This window comes from Myotis nattereri (genome assembly GCF_964212035.1).
Source record: "Myotis nattereri genome assembly, chromosome: 2".
Taxonomy (NCBI): Eukaryota; Metazoa; Chordata; class Mammalia; order Chiroptera; family Vespertilionidae; genus Myotis; species Myotis nattereri.
The window spans coordinates 165,084,435-165,104,624 of record NC_138076.1 but is presented as its reverse complement, the minus strand read 5'-3'; the positions used below and the strand labels follow the sequence as shown (position 1 = coordinate 165,104,624).

General features: G+C 42.8%; 1 protein-coding gene across 1 annotated transcript in view; it reads left to right on the top strand.

The window, feature by feature from the left end:
- Window positions 1-224: 224 nt before the first annotated feature.
- The window catches only part of SLC4A8 (solute carrier family 4 member 8), a 78,793-nt gene continuing 58,827 nt past the window's right edge, over window positions 225-20,190 (top strand). The window contains exons 1-2 of the mRNA XM_081082614.1: window positions 225-437; window positions 15,025-15,106. Coding sequence (XP_080938740.1) covers window positions 393-437; window positions 15,025-15,106 — 127 coding nt within the window. The 5' untranslated portion in view covers window positions 225-392. The remainder of the gene's footprint in view (window positions 438-15,024; window positions 15,107-20,190) is intronic.

The following is a 20,190-nucleotide window of genomic DNA, read 5'->3' as shown; positions in this document are numbered from 1 at the left end:
GGTGAGGGGCAGCTGCAAATAGAAGCATGAGATTTTCAGTTTCCATCAAGCAGTTGGAAGGACCTTCAAGCCCAGGGGCCCCTGAAGGGAGGGAGGCGGTTTCCACGGCAACCTGGGCTCCTCGGGCTGCCCCCCTCCTCGCGGTAGCCCTGGGTACCGCCGGCCGGCGTCCTCCCGTGCTCCGCGCGCTGATTGGCTGCACAGGCCGCGCGCTGATTGGCCGCGGCGATGCCTCGCGGGCCGGTGGCCGCGGAGGCGGAGGAGGTCGATGGTTGACCGTTGGCTCCAGAGTCGGGGTCGCCGTTGGGGCGCTTCGCTCAGACCCGACCGGAGGGTGCGTGCTGCTGGCGCTCGGCCTGGAGCCCGCGGGCGGCACCGTGCTCGGCTCCGCCATGCGCGCCGGGAGTAACGAGCCCGACGGCGTCCTCCGCTATCAGGTAGGGCCCGCCTCCCGCCCCTCCCCGGGCTCAGCCTCCTCACCCCCTGTCCACCTTCCCGCCCCTGCCCCCCAGCTGGACGCCCAGGCCACTCCCCGAGGGCGAGGGGAGGCCGTCCCGGGACAGCAGGGGGCGCTCCGGGAGGCTGGGAGCCGGCGGGGGCTGCGAGAGGGTGACCTTGGCTGAGTCCGGGAGCTGGCGGGTCACCGCCGCATCCCGTGTGCGCCGGCGGGGACCTCTGGCCTCCCGGGGTGCTCCCTGTTGTCCTGGCCTCGCCGCGTCGAGCAGGAACGTGGGAGAGTAGCCAGGGGCCATACTTAGGTGAGGCGGGTCTCCTCATTGTGCCATTTCTGGGGGTTTCGGGAAGCGCCGGAAAGACCGGGGCCGGGGGCCCAACCCTGGTAGTGAGCCCCGCGCTCTGACACCCGCCCCCCTCCCCCCGCCCATTGCGCAGGCATCTGGCAAGTTCTGGGTGGGGAGCGGAAATGGGCTGGGCGGTGAGGAGTCAGGAGCAGTGTTCAGTTAAGGGGATGAGGAAACCAGGTGTAAGCACTGGTGACCCAGCTGAGGGGTGGCGAATGTCAGGAAAAGCACTGGGCTGACTGTGTGTCAGAGTCCGTAGGTTCAGTTCTCACCCAGGCTTGGCGACCTTGAGCGGGCCACTTGCCTCCTTTGACCTCAGCTCCCCATCTAGTGAAATGGGAGTGACGGTGTCTGCTTTGGTTTGAGGGCAGAGCGAGGTGCTGTTTGTGAAAGGGCTTTGTGAAATGTTCACTGTGAGACAAGCAGTGAGTGAGTGCTACCTTACTCACCTCTCTACTATCACCACCCCTGTTCCTGTGCCATCAGGGGCGTAGCTACTGCCCCGAGAGAGGGACTGATTGAAGAGAGGGTCTAGGCCAGTGGTTCTCAACCTTCCTAATGCCTCGACCCTTTAATACAGCTCCTCATGTGGTGGTGACCCCCAATTTCATTGTTACAAATTGAACATAATTAAAGCATAGTGATGAATCACAAAAACAATATGTAATTATATATGTGTTTTCCGATGGTCTTAGGTGACCCCTGTGAAAGGGTCGTTGGACCCCCAAAGGGGTCTCGACCCATAGGTGGGGAACCGCTGTGGCCTAGTCTGAAGTGGGAGGCGGTGAAGAGAATGTGGACCTTCCTGGGAAGGAGGATGGGTCTTGGAAACAGGCGCCACGTTGACATCAGGGATGGTTTCTGTAAGGGGTCAGCGAAAACACTCGGAGTTTGCAGCAAAATGGGCATCAGATACTGATTCTCCTCCCTGTAGTAGTTTGCTACTAGAAGAGCTGTCATTCCTTCTTTGCTTGCTCCGTCAAAAAGGAACCTTATCTCAGGTTTTGGAAAATCCTTATCTAATCTGTTAAGGCCTATTAAGTGTATTTATTCACTTACATTTGGAATACAATGATGAGCAAAAATAGGCAATGTTTTTGCTCTGGGGAGCTTCTCATCTATGTGTGTGTGTGTGTGTGTGTGTGTGTGTGTGTGTGTGTGTGTGTGTTTTGGGGGGATAATCACAAGTAAATGTGTTATTATAAACTGTGGTAAGTTCTTTGAAAGAAAGATAGACAAAATATGGACAAAGATCCAAAGAATAAGGGAGCTCGAAGGGCCTTGGGGACACAAAGAACACTATACGCAAAAGTCCTGTGGCAGAAGGGGGTACATCTGGCTACAAGACCTGAAAGAGGGCCTGTGTGGCTAGAGCCACAGAGAGTAAACGAGGGGAATGGTGTGAGACATACTCTGGTGTCATAATATACAGGGCCTTTGTAGCCCATGCTGAGGAAGCTGGCATTTCTCTGAGGAACAAGGGGAAGACACTCTAGAGAGCAAAAGAAGAGAGAGGAAGAGAGAGAGAGAGAGAGAGAGAGAGAGAGAGAGAGAGAGAGAGAGAGCGCGCGAGAGCCAATGAGAGATTAGATTTTCCTATTAAAAAGATTTCTCTTGCCCGGCTGGTATGGCTCAGTGTTGACCCAGGAACCAAGAGGTCACTGGTTCAGTTCCTGGTCAGGGCACATGCCTGGGTAGTGGGCTCAGTCCCCAGTAGGGGGTGTGCAGGAGGCAGCCAATCCATGAAGTTTCTCTCTCATTGATGCTTCTATTTCTCTATCCCTCAACCTTCCTCTCTCTCTAAAAAAAAATCAATAAAAAACATTTAAAAAAAGATTTCTCTGGCTGCAGTGGGAGAACAGGCTGGAATGAATGTGAGGAGACAGTGTCCTTAATGTGCAGAATGTGTACAGGTTATATTGTCAAGGTCATAATAACCCCTAACCTTCTGTTAGTGTTCTGTGAAACAGATAATTCCTGAGTGCTTCTGGGATAAGATAGAAAATAATTACCTCCTTTACATCTAGTTCATGAAACTTTCATGAGTGGTAGGATGAGGAGAAGAAAATAGAGTAGGAACAGTAGGACCTCATGAAGGCTGAGTCAGGTGATAGACAAATGGGAATGCGGATATAGGGAGGAAAAGAAATGAGTGTGGAAGGAGGAAAGTAAACAGTCTGACTTGTGGGAGACACAATCAGCCAACTGAAAATTACCAGTTAATCCTCCCAAGTAGGCCGTGTGGAAGGGAGATAGACCTTGCAAACTGAGGAGATTGTATAACTTCTCCAAACAGAGATTCCAGACATCACATCTAAATATCCTAAGTCTGTGTTGTTTTCTCTGGTTTGGATTGTTGCATAGCCTCTCATGATTCCCTCTGCCTTCTCTCTAGCCATTCTACTTCAAGCCTGGCAGTAGAGGGAGCTTTTAAAAACACAAATCAGATTATGTCATATCTATCTTGCAACCTTGTAGTGAATTTCCAGTTCATTTTAGAATAAAATCCAAACTGCTTGTCAAGCTTTAACATGATCAAGGCCATGACCAACCTCTCTGACGGCCTCTCTCCCCCTCTCTGTCTATGCATCCCTGCACTGGCTTTCTGTTCCTTGGATGTGGCCCGCTCCTTCATGCTTCAGGATCTTCGTTCTTGCTGTTCCCTCTGCCAGGACATTTTTCTACCTCGGCCTTCTCAGGACTCAAGTGTCCCCTCCCAAGAGTGTCTTTCCTTGACCTTTAAACACAGTCACTCCCTTTCATACGATACTCTTTTGTTTTCTTAAAGCACATATAATTCATCCAAAGGGTTCTTATTTTGATTTCTTGTTTATTTTCAAATAGAATTTCATGAGGGCAGGGACCAGGCACACAGTATTTTCATCTAGCACAGTGCCAGGTATAGTACAGGCCCGTGACTCTATATTATAGAATGGATGATTCTCCCCTAGTCAAAGCCGGTGTGCCTCTCCTTAAGGAGCTTGTGGCCTTGTCAGGATTAGCACAGGGCAACAGCCGGTCATTGCTGGATGACACAAACGCTCTCCCTTCTGTGCTGTTGTGTCTTTGCTCAGATGTTACCAGCTGGAAAATCTTTCCCATCCTTTCCAAATATCCCATTTTAACCCCCAAGTTTCATATCACTACCAAAATTCATCACTCTGTCTTCTCTGTTCAGACACCCACCAAGGTCTGTTTTTTCTCCCACCCCTTACTTATGGAATATACCTGTTCATTTCTACTGCTAACCTGGCAGCTCCCTTTGAGGAGGTTGTTTTAGGTAAGCTTTTATTGGTGCTTGCCATGTGCAAGACACTGTGATAAGTGCTTTCCATGCATTATTTCATTTAAGTCTCCCAATAACCCTGAGAGCTACGTGCTCTTATTATCCCCATTTTTCATATGAGAAAACCAAGATGTAAAAAGATTAAGCAATTTTTTCTAATAAGTGGCTGCCCCTCTTCAAAGATGTCTCCTTAATCACTTTGCATTACTGTAGCTGTTGTCTTTGATTCCTAGACCAGTGCCTGGCTCAGAGTGAGCATTTAATAAATGTTTGGTAAGGTATGTATGGCAAGGTGTACAAAGGATATTATTAGAGTGGGAAGAGACTGGAACGAGGGGGCCAGTTAAGAGGCTGTCATTTAGGATGAGTCAATGAAGGTCTGCATTATTGAATTTTGATGACATCTCTAGAGGTTACTATTGAAATTTTAGGAGTCAGTGAGCCCTTAAAGGGTGTAGCAATGAAAGAAGATAAGAAAGCTTTAGGGAAGCCTAGTTTGGACTGGAATTGGGGACATCTTCAACATTCCTAAGATTTCTCCTGATCAGCACTCCATTCTGAGCAGAAAGAAGTGCTGGGTGTTCTTTCCCTTCATGGGAATTGGGGAAATTGTGAGAATTCTCTTTACCTGGCTTTACCAGTTCTATTGGGAAACTTCAGTAGGAGAGGTGTGGGCTGTCCTGCCAAGCAGAGAATTGAGGTTGTCAGGGGAACAATTCAGGCTACAAATTTACTGCCTCAAATATTTGTAGATAATTGTCTTAGCTCATGGTTTGCCTTGGCAGGGTAGACAGGGCTCTCAGGCAAGCCTGAGCAGTAGTAACCAGGACACAGCAAAGCAACTGTGTTTATTCTAAATCTGCTGCTAGGTAACAGCAACAAATCTTAGATAATGGAGAGGGTGCTTGTTTCTTGTAAGGTAGTAACACATTTACTCTAGTCTTGGTAGTTAGAAAGCCTTAGTGCAGTGGTCGGCAAACTCATTAGTCAACAGAGCCAAATATCAACAGTACAATGATTGAAATTTCTTTTGAGAGCCAAATTTTTTAAACTTAAACTATATAGGTAGGTACATTGTTATTAACTTAATTAGGGTACTCCTAAGACTTAGGAAGAGCCACACTCAAGGGGCCAAAGAGCCGCATGTGGCTCGCAAGCCGCAGTTTGCTGACCACGGCCTTAGTGTATGTGTTAGTTTCTATTGCTTCCATAACAAATTTTGTGGCTTAAACAACACAAATTGCTACTCTTACCGTTCTGTAGTTCAGAAATCCAACAAGGTCTCTCAATGGGCTAAAATCAGATGTTGGTGGAGTTGGAGTTCTTTCTGGAGGCTCTAGGAGAGAATCTGTTTCCTTGATCTCTTCAGCTTTTCCAGGTTGCCTGCATTCCTTGGCTCATAGCTCCCTTCCTCCATCTTCAAAGCTAGCAATATAGTGTGTCTCAGACCCTGCCTTTGGCATCATATCTTTCTCTGACTCTACTCTTCTGCCTCCCTCTTCCACTTTTAGGAACCCTTGTGATTACATGGAGCCCACCAGAGAGTCCAGGATAATCTCTTTATTTTTAAATTCAGTTGATTAACAATCTTACTTCCATTTTCAACCTTATTTCAGGGGTCATTATTCTGCCTACCATTATGTATTAACCAGTAATCTATACAGGACAGGAGTGAGTGACTCCAAGTGGGGTTCAATAAAAGAGTCACTGAGAAACCAGAACTACTTTGAAATTTTATGCCTTTAGAAAGCTGCTGAAGAGTCAGAAGAAGAAAATCATGGGTATTCAGGAGCTCATGGCTACCCAGAAGAGGTCTGGAACAGCTGTGATAAATCCTGGTGGAACCCTTTTTTTTTTTTTTTTTCCTATAGGGTGGCTGCATTCAGTGAGGAAGTCAAATTGAAGTCATTCAAGAGTTGGGGATTTATGGGTCATATTCAGTGACAGAGTCTTTTTTTTTTCTTTTTAAGATATATTTTTAGCCAAAACCGGTTTGGCTCAGTGGATAGAGCGTCGGCCTGCAGACTGAAAGGTCCCAGGTTCGATTCCGGTCAAGGGCATGTACCTGGGTTGCGGGCATATCCCCAGTGGGAGATGTGCAGGAGGCAGCTGATCGATGTTTCTCTCTCATCGATGTTTCTAACTATCTCTCTCCCTTCCTCTCTGTAAAAAATCAATAAAATATATTTAAAAAAAGATATATTTTTATATATGTTTTTAATGATTTTTTAGAGAGAGAGGAAGGGGTAGGGAAAGAGAGAGAAACATCAATGAGAGAAACACATTGATCAGCTGCCTCCTGCACGTCTCCTACTAGGGATCGAGCCTGAAACCCTGTCTTGTGCCCTTGACTGGAAATCGAACCCACGACCCCTGCTGTGCGCGGGCTAGTGCTCTATCCACTGGGCAACACCGGACTGGGCCAGTGACAGAGTCTTCAAGGGCCAGAATTCACAGACTTTTCTGGATGAAGAGGAAGATGGAAATGAATAAAAAGATGGAGAACTATTGAAAAAGTCTTGGGGCAGTTTGAGGGACAAGATTCAGGAGCACTAAGGATTCAAGAAGGTAATAATGTGGATCTTGAGCTGTGCTGTGGACATGAACTCTCAAAAACAACCCAGGTTCTTTGCTTTTAGCAGTAATAGAGTATAATGTTAATATAAGGAATACAGAGAAGCTTGAGTTCTTCCTATCCCATTTAGTTCTTGGGAGATCTTAGCCTTGATTTAGGTCTGTTGTGAGGATTAAGTGAGGTAATCTATGTAAAGCACAATGCTAGACCTATGATTTAGTAAGTGCTCATAAATATTTGCTTCTAATACTAATTGCATTAACTCAGTTTGCTGATTAGAAACCCTGGAAGCCACTTATATATTTGTTGATTTTAAAGAATTGGTTAAATATGTTAGAACTTAAATGCTTGACTTTTTATTGTCCAGGGCAGGGGAGGATGGGAAGGTAGAGGGGTAGGAGCCTGCTTTTTACAATCTCTGAAAACATTGGAACCTTAGGGAAAAAAGATGAAAGCGATCTTTAGAGGTAAAATATCTGAGACTGACTGCCAGAAAAGAGGTGGGGCTGAGTTTGGCAGGTATACAACCACACATGTGGAGCTGAACAGTAGAGGTGTGTCAGGTAGAGGGCTCAAGGTGGGCTCCACTGCCTGCCATCTTCTTCCTCCCCTGCAGCCTGTGTGGCTGCTTCTAGGAGCAGGAGCCATTATGTAAGACTCAGCCCTGCCCCTGCCTTTTAATTTGTCCATTAACTGTAAGTGAGAATCTGGTTTGCTACTCAGCTATAATTCATTCATTTTTCAAGGCTCATAACAATGCTTTCTCCCTCACCATGTGCCTTGCAGTTTCAATGTTTATTTAACTCCTTTAGTTCTTTTTATCTTATCGTGTTCTTGTGATAGGCATCCAAATAAATCCACAGTGGTTCTTGTCAGTGAGTCAGGAGGAAGTACAGAAAAGAGACTTAGAAACAGGGCCTTTTCTCTAGTTCATTCTTCTTTTCCACCCTCCCTTCTTTCTTTTTTCTCCTAAACTTATATAATGTGGCTCATATGACTCTAATCTTTTTCTGAGTCATAAACTCCCCTGAGAATCTGGTGAAAATTATGAGCCCTTTCCCAAGAAAAATGCACACGCACACATAATCCTCTGAAGCCCATTCATAGGAACCCTAGAAATCCATGGTTGAGAGATCTTCTCTGCCATAAATAATGATGGTATCAGAGGAAATAATAGCCAACTGGTGAGGACTCTGCAATAAGAACAGACCAATGAGACTTGACGTACCTTTCTTTTCATTTTTATGATTTTAAACAAACCTCACATATACTTGAAGTCTATGGGACATTTCAAGCATGTACCAAAGTAAGAAAGACTTGTAAAAATGAATCACCACGTACCCAATGACCTGGCTTCAACAAGGAGCATTGATTCATCTATGTTTCCACCCATTCTCCAAATTCCAGACATCATATTATTTCATCAGTAAGCACTTCAGTATGTATCACTAAAGATTAAGGACCATTTTTAAAGATGACATAACCACTATATTACAATAGTATTGTTACATTTAAAATTAACATATTCTTTATATAATCAAATATCCATCTAGTTGTTTAAAATTCTGTGAGTGCCTTATAAGTTTTTAAAATAGCTGACTTATTTGAATCAGGATCCACATTCAAGCCTGACCTTTTAAATGCCCTGGCTAATGGTGTTTGACAGTGACTGTTTTCTTTGGCAAGACAAAGAAAGTAGATGAACGTTTATTCAGTGAATTTAGGCTGTGATTAACCAATCTAAATTAAGGAAACAAACAACAAGTCGATTTTCAACCTGAATTTTTCAGACAGTTGACCTTGCTCTTTATATTTTGCTTTCATAGTTTTTGAGTTAAAAAAATCAATCATCCCTCCCTTCCCCCTTTTATCCAGATTCCTGCTGTGTTCTATGCTGTGGCATGTGGCCGTAGGCAGTATTAAGCATACTAATTAATTGATCATTGTCCTCTGGATATTACAAACCTGAAAATTTATTATGAGAAAATACGTTATATGACTTAAATAACAAGTTCAGAAAACTAATAAGTATTTATTCATCAAATTGATTGGATATTTACCACATACTGGACATTTTACTAGGTGCTAGGTACACAGGAGTGAACATAAGTACATACCCTCCTGGGACTCAGAGGCATGAAAGCTACTTACAATGGTAAGCTACAGTGTTAGACTCTGGGAGAACATAAAGACGAAAATATGTGGCTCCTGCTATCAGGAAATTCATGATCTTAATCATAAGCTAGATGAACAAATAAGTCTAAAACAAAGGCAAGTTTTTTCTATCTATAAGTTATTCCTCAAATAGGACTTTATATGAGAGTCTTTACAATTTAGATGGAAGTGAAACAGACATGCTTGGAAAATTGACTCAAAAAAAGCACCTATGGGGATGAGGAGGACATTGATGTTAAAGATGTATTTGAAGATTTTGAATAACGTTTATAAAGTGTGACAGTAAGTAATATTTCTAAGTTAATTTATTATTTTGCATATCTGTAATCTTTCAATGTTATCTATAAATATTTCAGTAGGTGTCACTAAAAGATAAGGATTCTTTAAAAAATAAGCACAGTACCACCTAAAGAGAAAACCAATAATTTTTTTAATATCATAAAAGATCTAGTCAATATTCAAATTTCCAATTGTCTCAAATGTCATAACTTTAATATATTGATTTCAGAGAGGGAGAGGGAGAGAAAGATAGAAACAGAAACATCAATGATGAGAGAGAATCATTGATCAGCTGCCTCCTACATGCCCCCTACTGGGGATCAAGCCTGCAACCCAGGCATGTGCCCTTGACGGGAATCAAACCTGGGACCCTTGAGTCCACAGGCTGACGCTCTATCCCAGCCGTGGGCAAACTATGGCCCGCGGGCCGAATCCGGCCCGTTTGAAATGAATAAAACTAAAAAAAAAAAGACTGTACCCTTTTATGTAATGATGTTTACTTTGAATTTATATTATTTCACACAAACACTCCATCCATGCTTTTGTTCTGGCCCTCCGGTCCAGTTTAAGAACCCATTGTGGCCTTCGAGTCAAAAAGTTTGCCCACCCCTGCTCTATCCACTGAGCAAAACCGGCTAGGTCAAATGTCATGACTTTAAGAAGATATTTAAAAAATAACTAAAAAATTTATTTCAGTTGGTTTGTTTGAGTCAAGATTCAACTAAAGTCCACACATTGTGGTTGGTTCATTGTCTCTTTTAACCTGTTGGTTTTGCCTTCCTCTCCCTCTGTCTCTCTCTTTCTCTTTTTGCAATTATTTATTTTTAAAAAGAGGCTAGGGGAGGATTTGTCCTATATGGTTTTTCACTGTCTGGATTTTGCTGATTGTATTCCCATGGTGTAGTTTTTCTGTAGAGCTCTGATTCACTGTATTTTCAGTAAATTGGTATTTGAATTTAGAGGCTTGATCAGATTCAGGGACAATTTATTTGGTAAGATTGCCTCATGGATGGTGATAAGGTCTTCCATTAGGAGGCATATAATGTCTGGCTGTTTCTGTGATGTTAGTGGCTGTTGAAAATCAATGCAGTCCATTTGTACTGCAAAATGGCAATGTTCTAATTCTAATACTCCTTTTCCATTTATTTTTTTTTAATAATAAGAAACTTCTCTCATCTATTCTATGGTACAATTTATATAGGGAAACGGATTAATTTTTACCAGCCTTCAAAGCAACCAGTTAACTTATTAGCATATCTTCCAATGTTAACCAATTAGTCAATTTTTTGTTGTTAATCTTCACCCGAGGATATTTTTCCATTCATTCTTAGAGAGGGTGGAAGGGAGGGGGAGAGACACATAAATGTGAGAGAGACTCATTGAATAGTTGCTTCCCACACACACTCCGACCAGGGCGAAGGATTGAGCCTGCAATTGAGGTATGTGCCCTTGACCAGAATCAGACTTGCGACCCTTCAATCTGCAGGCTGATGATCTATCCACTGAGCCAAACTGGCTAGGGCCAATTAGTTAATTTTTAAAGTGACATTGTGAACTTGTGGGTTTTAATATATGTATTTGATATATTCAGTTTGTTGCAGTTATTACCCTTATTGATTCAACTTGTCCTCTTTTATAAAAATATATTTTTACTGATTTCAGAGAGGGAGAGGGAGAGAGATAGAAACATCAATGATGAGAGAAAATCATTGATTGGCTGCCTGGGGATCAAACCCACAAGTTCTCTGCCTGGGCATTTGCCCTGACTGGGAATCAAACCGTGACCCCCTGGTTCATAGATTGATGCTCAATCACTGAGACACACGGCCAGGCATATTGTCCTAGTTTTGGCAAGGGACCTCTTTAAGTTGTCTACTGAGTCCATGTGACACAACCCTAGTTGTCTTTGAGTGCCTTTTAGTAGAAAATGGCACTGTAAGAGACCACAGTCTAGATGCTAATGATACTCATTGCTAGTGGCTGACCATTTTTTTTCTAGGGCTTTTGAGTGGACAGAGCCAGAAAATATAAATTTATCAATTAAAAAATACTTACAGATAAAAATATGTCGTATATTTTTGTTGATACTTCCAATTCAAATTCAGGATTGCACTGGTTTTTACTTAACTTCTATTTTACAACTGTATCTCCTTGCACCCCAGCTGAGAATTCCAGTTCTCAGACACATTGAGAGTGACAGAAAAAGTTCACATAATTATTTGTTTTATCTCACAATACACAACAATCTCAGAGTGATAACACCAACACTACAAGCAACAATATGGTAACTAAAAAGCAGTTTAGGATCTTTTTCAATTCTTTTTGTTTTTAGGGTATATCCTACTAAGGATGTTCAATTTATTATGTTTAAAGTTATTTGGAATAATTTCTCTTAGAATAGTTATGCCATCAATTTGGTATTTGTTTTCATTTTGTTTTTGATTTCTGGGAATTGATTTTTAAATTCTTAATTTTGTTTTAAAATTATGTAAAATATATATAAAATAAGGTATATTCACAGAATTTTAGTTTCTATCCTTGTCTCCTATCCTCTATGCCCTCCCTCCTTCTATAGGTAACTATTTAAAAACATCTTTTATGGCTTATTCTTCCTTTATATATTTTAAGTATAAGCAGATACTTATGGTTCAAAACCCTTTCTTAGACAACAGTTATACAGCTTTCCACCTTACTTTTTAAACTTGATATTATATCTTGGAGCTTATTCCATAGTAGTAATAATATATGTTTTTATAAATATGTCTATAAAACTAAATAAAATACTATAAGTAGACATTCGAGTATTTCATCTACTTTCCTACAAGTTTATTTATTCAAGTTAGCCTCAAAAACTTTTTTTGAATCTTCTTTTTAGAAAAATGGATTCTTTTATATTCAGGCTTGTCTTATTTGGGGGCATAGATGATAACTACAAAATAATAAAATTGGAACAGTAAACTGGAAATTTGAGCTGGATCTGGAAGGATGGTGAGGGTTTGCTGTGCTGGAGAGTTGGGGAAGGGGAGTGTTAGGTGACTGGACAGTATGAGCAAAGGCATGAAGGTGGGAATGTGCACGGTGCCTGTAGGATCAGTAAGCCTGACTGGAGCTGCAGGTTTGGTAAAGGAAATAGACTAGTAAGGAAATCAGTTCAGATATTTTTTGAAATAATTCAGGGTATGGTGAAGGTCTTGATAAAGTAGGTACCATTATATTCATTCTTTTAACAAAGATGTATTGAGCACCCACTATGTGAAAAGTCTTCAGAGTGCTGGGGAAACAGTGGAAAGGAAGACAGATATGGTCTCTCCCTTAAGGAGCAGAAACATTTCATTACTAAGGAGAAGTACAGTGTGTGATCTATATATATAAAAGCCTAAGCAACCATCCGACCAACCATCTGACCGGTAGCTATGACATGCACTGACTACCAGGGGGCAAATGCTCAATGCAGGAGCTGCTGAGCTGCGGTGACTTGGCAGCTCCTGTTCTTGGGTGATGCACCTAGAACCAGAGAGGAGGGAGCCCGATTCAGGGGCGTGTCACCTGAGAACCACCTCTCGCAATCTGGGACCCCTTGGGTGATGTCAGAGAGCCTGTTTCAGTCCAGTCACCGCAGGCCAGACTGAGGGACCCAACTGGTGCATGAATCCATGCACCGGGCCTCTAGCCCATTGGCTCCCCACTTTGTGTCTGGTTCCCCACCGGGCCTCTAGCCCATTGCAGAGGTCGTGGGTTTGGCCCTTACAGAAACTTTTCGACTTGATTAGCTAAATGATGAGACGTGCAAGACCTACAGGCTGTGGCCCCGACATCTGCCCCTGTGCCGGCCCATCTGTTTAATATCAATTTCCAGTGGAGGCAGCAAATTTTCCCACTACCACTCTCAGCTGGGAAATTGGATGAGGCTTCCCTCCTTCTGGGTGGACAATAGCGCCAGCGGGCAACCTCTGGGGAGGGAAGAAGGTGAAGGAGTAGCTCAGGTGGGAAGAAGGAGGTTCTCACCATCACAGGACTGCCTAGGCAGAAGGGCCTTGGCAGGAGCCTGACATTGAGCAGGGTCCTGCCCTAGGCAGACTGGATTCCAGGTTAAGTAAATCCTGTTTGCTAAATAATTGCATTTTGCAGCTAAATGCCCACAAGTCATCAAACTTAGGGTAAAGTGAGATGAAAGAAGCGAGACAGATACAGAGAGAAAGTGACATAATATTGGGAGAGGAGGGAGCCTGATTCTGGGGTGCATCACCCGAGAACCACCCTCTCACAATTTGGGACCCCTTGGGGGTTGTTGGAGAGCCAGTTCGGCCCTATCCCTGTAGAACAGGCTGAGGGACCCCACCAGTGCACGAACCGTGCACTGGGCCTCTAGTCTATATAATAAAAGCCTAAGTGACTGTCACAGCGGAATGACCAGAATGACCAGTCGCTGTGATGCACACTGACCACCAGGGGGCAGATGCTCAAAGCAGGAGCTGCCCCCTGGTGATCAGTTCACTCCCACAGGGGGAACGCCGCTCTGTCAGAGCAGCTGGTGATCACAGTAGCGGTGGTGGGAGCTTCTCCTGTCTCCACAGCAGCATTAAGGAGCAGTGAGCTGAGGAGTAAGGAGCAGTGAGCAGGCGAGGGGTAAGGAGCAAGGGGTCCTGAACTGCAAGAGGATGTGTGGGAGTGGGCCTAAGCTGGCAGGTGGACATCCCCTGAGCCATCCTGGACTGCGAGAGGGCACAGGCTGGGCTGAGGGACCCTCCACCCCCCAGTGCATGAATTTCGTGCACCAGACTCTAGTGAAGACATAAAAATGGGAGGACCTAGCTTAGTTTATAAGAGGGGTAATCAGGAAAAGCTTCCAAGGAAGTGCATTTAGATTGAGATCCATAGGATGATGAATAAGTATTAGTTGCTGGTGGTGGAGGTGGGGATAGTAGGCAGAGGGTGATTGCTCTAGAAGGAGCAGCACTCAGGGAAGAAAGGAAATATGGTTCCAGAACTGATAAAAAATGTCCAGTATGACTGAAAGTGTTGGACAGTATGGGATAGAGTGGATGTGAGATGAGAGTGAATTTGAGGGAAATTGCAAAGGAGGTCTTGATAAGAAAAGAAAACTGTTTCTCTGAAGGCATATAAGTGATACTCAATATATATGAAATAGATGACTAAATATGTTTGAAATTTCAAATGTGGATTAAGAAATGATGGTGCCATAGGAAGGAGTAAGTAAATGAGAACAGGCTGCTAGTTTTGGAAGGAAGATTAATTTGGTTTTAGACACCTGAGTCTTGAGGTGTGGCATCCCATTGGTTTGTCAAATACTGGGCCACACCATCTCAGGGTGCTGTTGAAATTGTAATACTCAAGTGAGGGAAACGAAAGGTAGACCGCACTCCCTTGGGAATTATATTTAGAGGAAGAAGATGAGCCTTAGGATGAGACAGGGAAGATTTGGGCAGGGAGCAGGATGGAAAATTTAAAGGACAGAGTATTAAACAGGCTTAGATGCTGCAGAGGTCAAGGAGACCGACCAGTTTACACCAAATGACACAATGTGGTTGACACCACTTACAGAATGCCATTATACAGATGTATAGATGGGGTGCAGAGATGAAAAGGCATGAGATCTGCAGTCATAAGACTTGGGCTCAGTCCTACTTCTGCCTTTTACCCCATTTGTAACCTTGCGCAATAATTATTGTATGTTCTCTGAGTCTCAGGCTGTTCATTTTATAAAATAAGAAAGAGAATGGCTACCATATTTGTATCTCAAAGTTATTGTGAGGTTCAAATTTAAAAAATATATAAACCATTGTGCTTCTCTTCCAAGTGTTGCATAAAGCGTCTGACACATGGTACTTAACTGAATGTTTGAATGAATGTGTGGGTATTACTATGACTACATATTTATGTTTTCACAGAGACCAGATGAAGAAGCTGTGGTGGATCAGGGTGGGACCAGCACAATTCTCAACATTCACTATGAGAAAGAAGAGTTGGAAGGTAAGAACCGCTGTTCCATGTAATGGGGGAAACAGTGAGAGGCAGCCTGTGGCAGGGACAGCTCTGTCATCAGGAGGCTGGGGTTTGAGTCCTAACTTTCACTAGCTGTCAGACCTTGGGGGAGATCACTTAATTTCCCTTAGCCTCAACTTTCTTGTCTGTTAAATAAAAGTAGGATAGTAATACCCAATAGACAGCATGTGAGACAGCGCTTTGAGCCCTGTGAAGTCTAATATAAACATTATTAAATGACCTATTCCACGAGAATGTGAAGTACTCAGCTCAGTTTATTGATTCTTGACAACTGCTTAGAAATATAAATACATGCAAACTTTTAAAAGAAAAATTACAAATAATTTTAAAAACTCAGTTTGGCTATAAAATCCTGTTTGTACCCCATTTATAATGTTTGCTCTTTCCTTCTAACTAAACCCATTTCTGCCTGGTGTTTTCATCTAAACAAGACAAGGGAAAACACATATGTACCTATAACATATTCTTTAGGAGTCACAGCACAGAGTTACATAAAAATCCAACTGAAGTGGACAGGAAGGGCATTGTTAATGACCTGCTATTTCTAGTGTACCCTATTAAGGCTCTTCTTCCTTCCTCCCTGCCCCAGCTCCCCACATGACCACGTGTGGTGTCCTGTTTTCCTTTTTCCCCTGAGGCTTAGTTTCCTGATTTGTGGTGATGCTTGATTTTATTAGAGAAAGGCTCCTGTTTAGTAGAACTTTAATGAGAACCCACATTTGGCTCAAAAGCCTTTGTGAACTCTCTGCAGCACCCTCTCAATGTTGAAGGCTACGATACAGCAACTTTCTAATGACTGGGACAGCATGTGAAAAATCCTCTCTGTACTGCTTGTTCTCGTGACGTGTTTTTTTTGTTTGTTTTTTTTTTCATCATAAAAGTTGTACAATCCCTCAAGAAAACTTGTCCTTAGGATGAGGAGAGTGAAAGCTCTAGAGAGGCTGACTCAGTCTCTGGATCTATTACCATGAGAACTTATGTGGGTGGCTCTGTGGAGGTCAGTGGGTTTGGCTAGATCAAGGTCAAGTTTTCCAAACTATTTTAACCAGATGGAAGAGCCAATGTGGGTTTCAGCAATTGGGAGAAGTGGGAGAAGAAAAGGGTGTGGGGGGTGGGAGGCTAAGATTCGTTAAATGACCCTTGTGGATTAGACATTTGACTGGGGTCTTTGAACAAGTTGTCTTTTTTATCTTCTCAATACAAGGCCAGGTAGGTTATATACCTACTTCAGGTCATCTAGTCCAATGATCTTCAACCCTTTCACCTCATGGCACACAAACTAACTACTAAAATTCTGTGGCACACCAAAAAATGAATATATTGTTTTGCCAATCTGACACACACACACACAAAAGTATATTTTGATTCATTCACACCAGACAGCTATTGTGTTGTCCTCATTTTGTTTTTATCCTCACCCAAGGATATGTTTTTTATTGATTTTAGAGGAAAGAAGGGGGGGGAGAGATAGATCAACATCTTTTGGTTGCCTCCCGTATGCGCCGCAGCTGGGGATTGAACCTGCATACCTGGTGTATGGGCTGATGCTCCAACCAACTGAGCCACCTGGCCAGAGCCGTTTACACTTTTTAATTTGACAATCTAAGGGAAAAGAGGTCAGTGTCCCTGCCTAAATAGTCAGATATTGTAAGTTTTAAAAATTTCTTGCAGCACACTGATGTGACACCAGTTGAAAATCATTGATTAGCCTGATGGCAGGTGATATGGGACGAAAGTCGGCTTTTCCACTCTACCACACCATCTGCAAGGGAGGACAGTATCCAGCATTAACTACCCAACCTCAACATTTTGTTCCATTATATAAACATGTTTATGTATTAGCCCTCCTTCTGCCCAGATAATTCTCTTGCTTCTCTACCCTCTTATTGCCCTGTGGGGCAATGTTGTTCTCAGTTTAGTAGTTTGGGCCCACATGACCTTTGTCCTCAGCAAGGAGATAACTGTTTATAAACACTCTTTGTCTCCTTGTGAGTAGAATAATAAACTTGTGCAAACTCTCTTGAATCCTGAGGACTGTGTTCCACCCACAGAGGTCAGCTGAGTAATTGGCAGTAGCATCAGATTCTTATGATGTCATCATCTATTCTTTATGCATTCTCCATTTTGCCATAAAACATAGTAATCTATGATGTCATTACTAGAGAGTAATGTGTTGGGAAATGGTTGTTTATACATAGACCTTTTTGAAAACTAGAATCTTATTTATTTTAGCACTATTTTTAAAAAGCACTTTAGACAAATGGAGGACAAATGCTGCCTACTTTTCAGGCCTGATGTGGTTCTAGAGCAGCTCTGGAGAGGAGAGGAATTTGCTGTGGGGCTGGGCATGCTGTGGGCTCTACCCCGACTCACTCTGAGGTCAGCTCTGGGACTCAGTGAGGCTGCACTCAGAGTGACATCGTCTTTTGAAGGTGTAGGATAAAATTATATTTGGTTTGATATGTATGCCATGATACAAGGTTTTGTGGCTGCAGATAAATCCCTGGTCTTCCTTCCCCTTTATTCCATATGTCTACCCCACGTGACATAAACCATTTCATCACTCATTTTCAGAATTACTCTGAGATTTAGTCTCTGGACATTGTGAGAGACTTTTGTAAATGTAGGCCTTTTGCGTACATTAATTTCATCAGTAGGAGATAGTGCATTAAACCATGACATTGTTTTTGAAGAGTCAAAAGCAAACAGAATAGATTTCCAAAGATAAACTCATGAAGAACAATAATAGTCCATGATGTGCTTCAGTGGACTCTCCCAGTCTCAAAGGAACACGAGCAGTTGCTTTAGTTAGAAGAATGGATTTTTCCATTTTTTCTGGCAGATCATTATTCCTGGTTAACGACTAGATTTATGAATCCTAGAGTAAGTTTAGTGCCTTCTAATAAGTTTTTAACAAATGTGTAAGAGCCATTTGCTCATATTTATAAGTTAAAAGAAAAAGAAAAGACTTGCATCTGCTCCACATGTTAGATTCCCCCCTGTGGTTATTGACTTTGAGTCAACCTGTAGCCCAGAGGAGTGGAACACCTTTTGTATGTGCTAATGACTTCTGTCTGCACTCTTGGTAAACAGCATGTATGGAATGTTAATACAGCCTCCATCTCGAGGGTGGGTCTCACCTGCAGTTTCTGTCTTGCTCCACAAGATTCAGTCCCAGTTTACTAAGGATTGTTCTCTGCATTTGTATACATACTTATCTTTTAAAAATTGATTTCAGAGAGGAAGGGAGAGGGAGAGAGATAGAAACATCAGTGATGAGAGAGAATCATTGATCGGCTGCCTCCTGCACACCCTACACTGGGGATTGAGACTGCAACCTGGGCATGTGCTCTCACTGGGAATTGAACCATGACCTCCTGGTTCATATGTCAAAGCTCAGCCACTGAGCTATGCCAGCTGGGAGTGTATACATACTTATTTTAAAAATATATACACTGTTACATCTTTCCTATAAGTTTTTACTAAATTAATACTTGTATTTGCATACAGATAGCCTCTGAAGAGTAGTAAATACTGGAGGAAAGAATGGAGAATTGGATGGGAAGAAGGTAGAATTTTGGTGAGTTGATTGGTAGATGGAAGGGATGAAGATTGTGAGGGTAGGAGAGGGTTGAATGACCAGCAAAGTGACCACAGGATTAGTTTAGTGAAGTCATCACAATGCCAAAATCCAGTTAGGACTGGATGTTACTAGTGCTGTATTCATTTCCTAGTGTCCATGTGTTAGTCTTCTTTCCTGCTGATTTCATTCACAAAATCCAAGTTTCTGCTTCAGAGTTCCAGCGTAGAAGCTGAGGCCTACTTTTCTGATAGATACTTGGACTTACTAGGTCTGACCTCTGCTGGGACTTGTTTTCATTAACGCTTGTCTCGCTGGTGTTTTAAGAAGACTCCTCCTTCTCTAAGAAGTTTTTTTAGTCTAACCGGCTCTCACAAACATTAGCCAACCACAGTGCCTGCCTCCTTTTTTTTTTGGAGGGAAGGTGGGGGAGGGTGGGGGTAAGGGGGAGAGATCAACCAGAGGACTTATATGCAAGCATATAGGCCTAACCAATGAACACGGATAACAGGGGGGTGAGCGCATGGGGGGGGGGGGGAGGGTAGGGGATAACGTGGGGATGAGGACACATATGTAATATCTTAATCAATAAAAAAATATATATAAAAAAGAAGGCAGGCACTGTGGTTGGCTAATGTTTGTGAGAGCTGGTTAGACTAAAAGAACTTCTTAGAGAAGGAGGAGTCTTCTTAAAGATTTAAGCTTTACCTTACTTCCTACAGAGTCCTCAAAGGCATCTGTAGGATGTCTTGCCTGTTATGCTACAGACTTGCCTAGAAGGAATTTAAATATCAAGCAAAACCATACATTATTTACTCAACAACATTTACTGAGGTCCTTTTATAATCTTTTTTTGCAGCAATAAGTAAAGATAGTGAGAACAATGGAACCATTGTGAATTCTCCAAAGAAAGCCTTAGCCCGAGCCTTTCCTAGGTCTTAACATTAGAACCTGGACTAGCCATCATTTGGACAAGACCTGATAAGTCATTTGGTCCAACTTCCTTGTTTTACTTTAATAGTGTCAGTGAATAAATTAACCAAGAAAACGAGTCTAATAACATCGATTCTAATACCTAATTATTGTGTTCTCACTTTCTCTTTAGAATGTAGTTAAAATTAAATAATACTAGCATTATACCAGCACGAGCCCAGCAGAAATATTTGGAGTGTGCTTAAGAAGTAGAGGTCCTAACCTGGCCGGTAACCTGGGGGATTTGCTCAGAAGAGGAAGCATATGGTTGGGGTGGCTCTGTTGAAGGACTGAAAGTTACCCTCAGACTGTTCTTCACCTGCACACACCTGGTTTTACAACACTTAGGTCACTATTTTAGGGGATGGTTGGATTCTCTAGGATCTAAACATGCTTTTCATGGCCCACAGGTTCTTCATGTCTGTGCCTGTCTGTCTCTAACTTTCCCCTCTCCTCTCCTCTCCTCTTTCACCTTGTTCTGGTCCCACTGGCTGTCCTT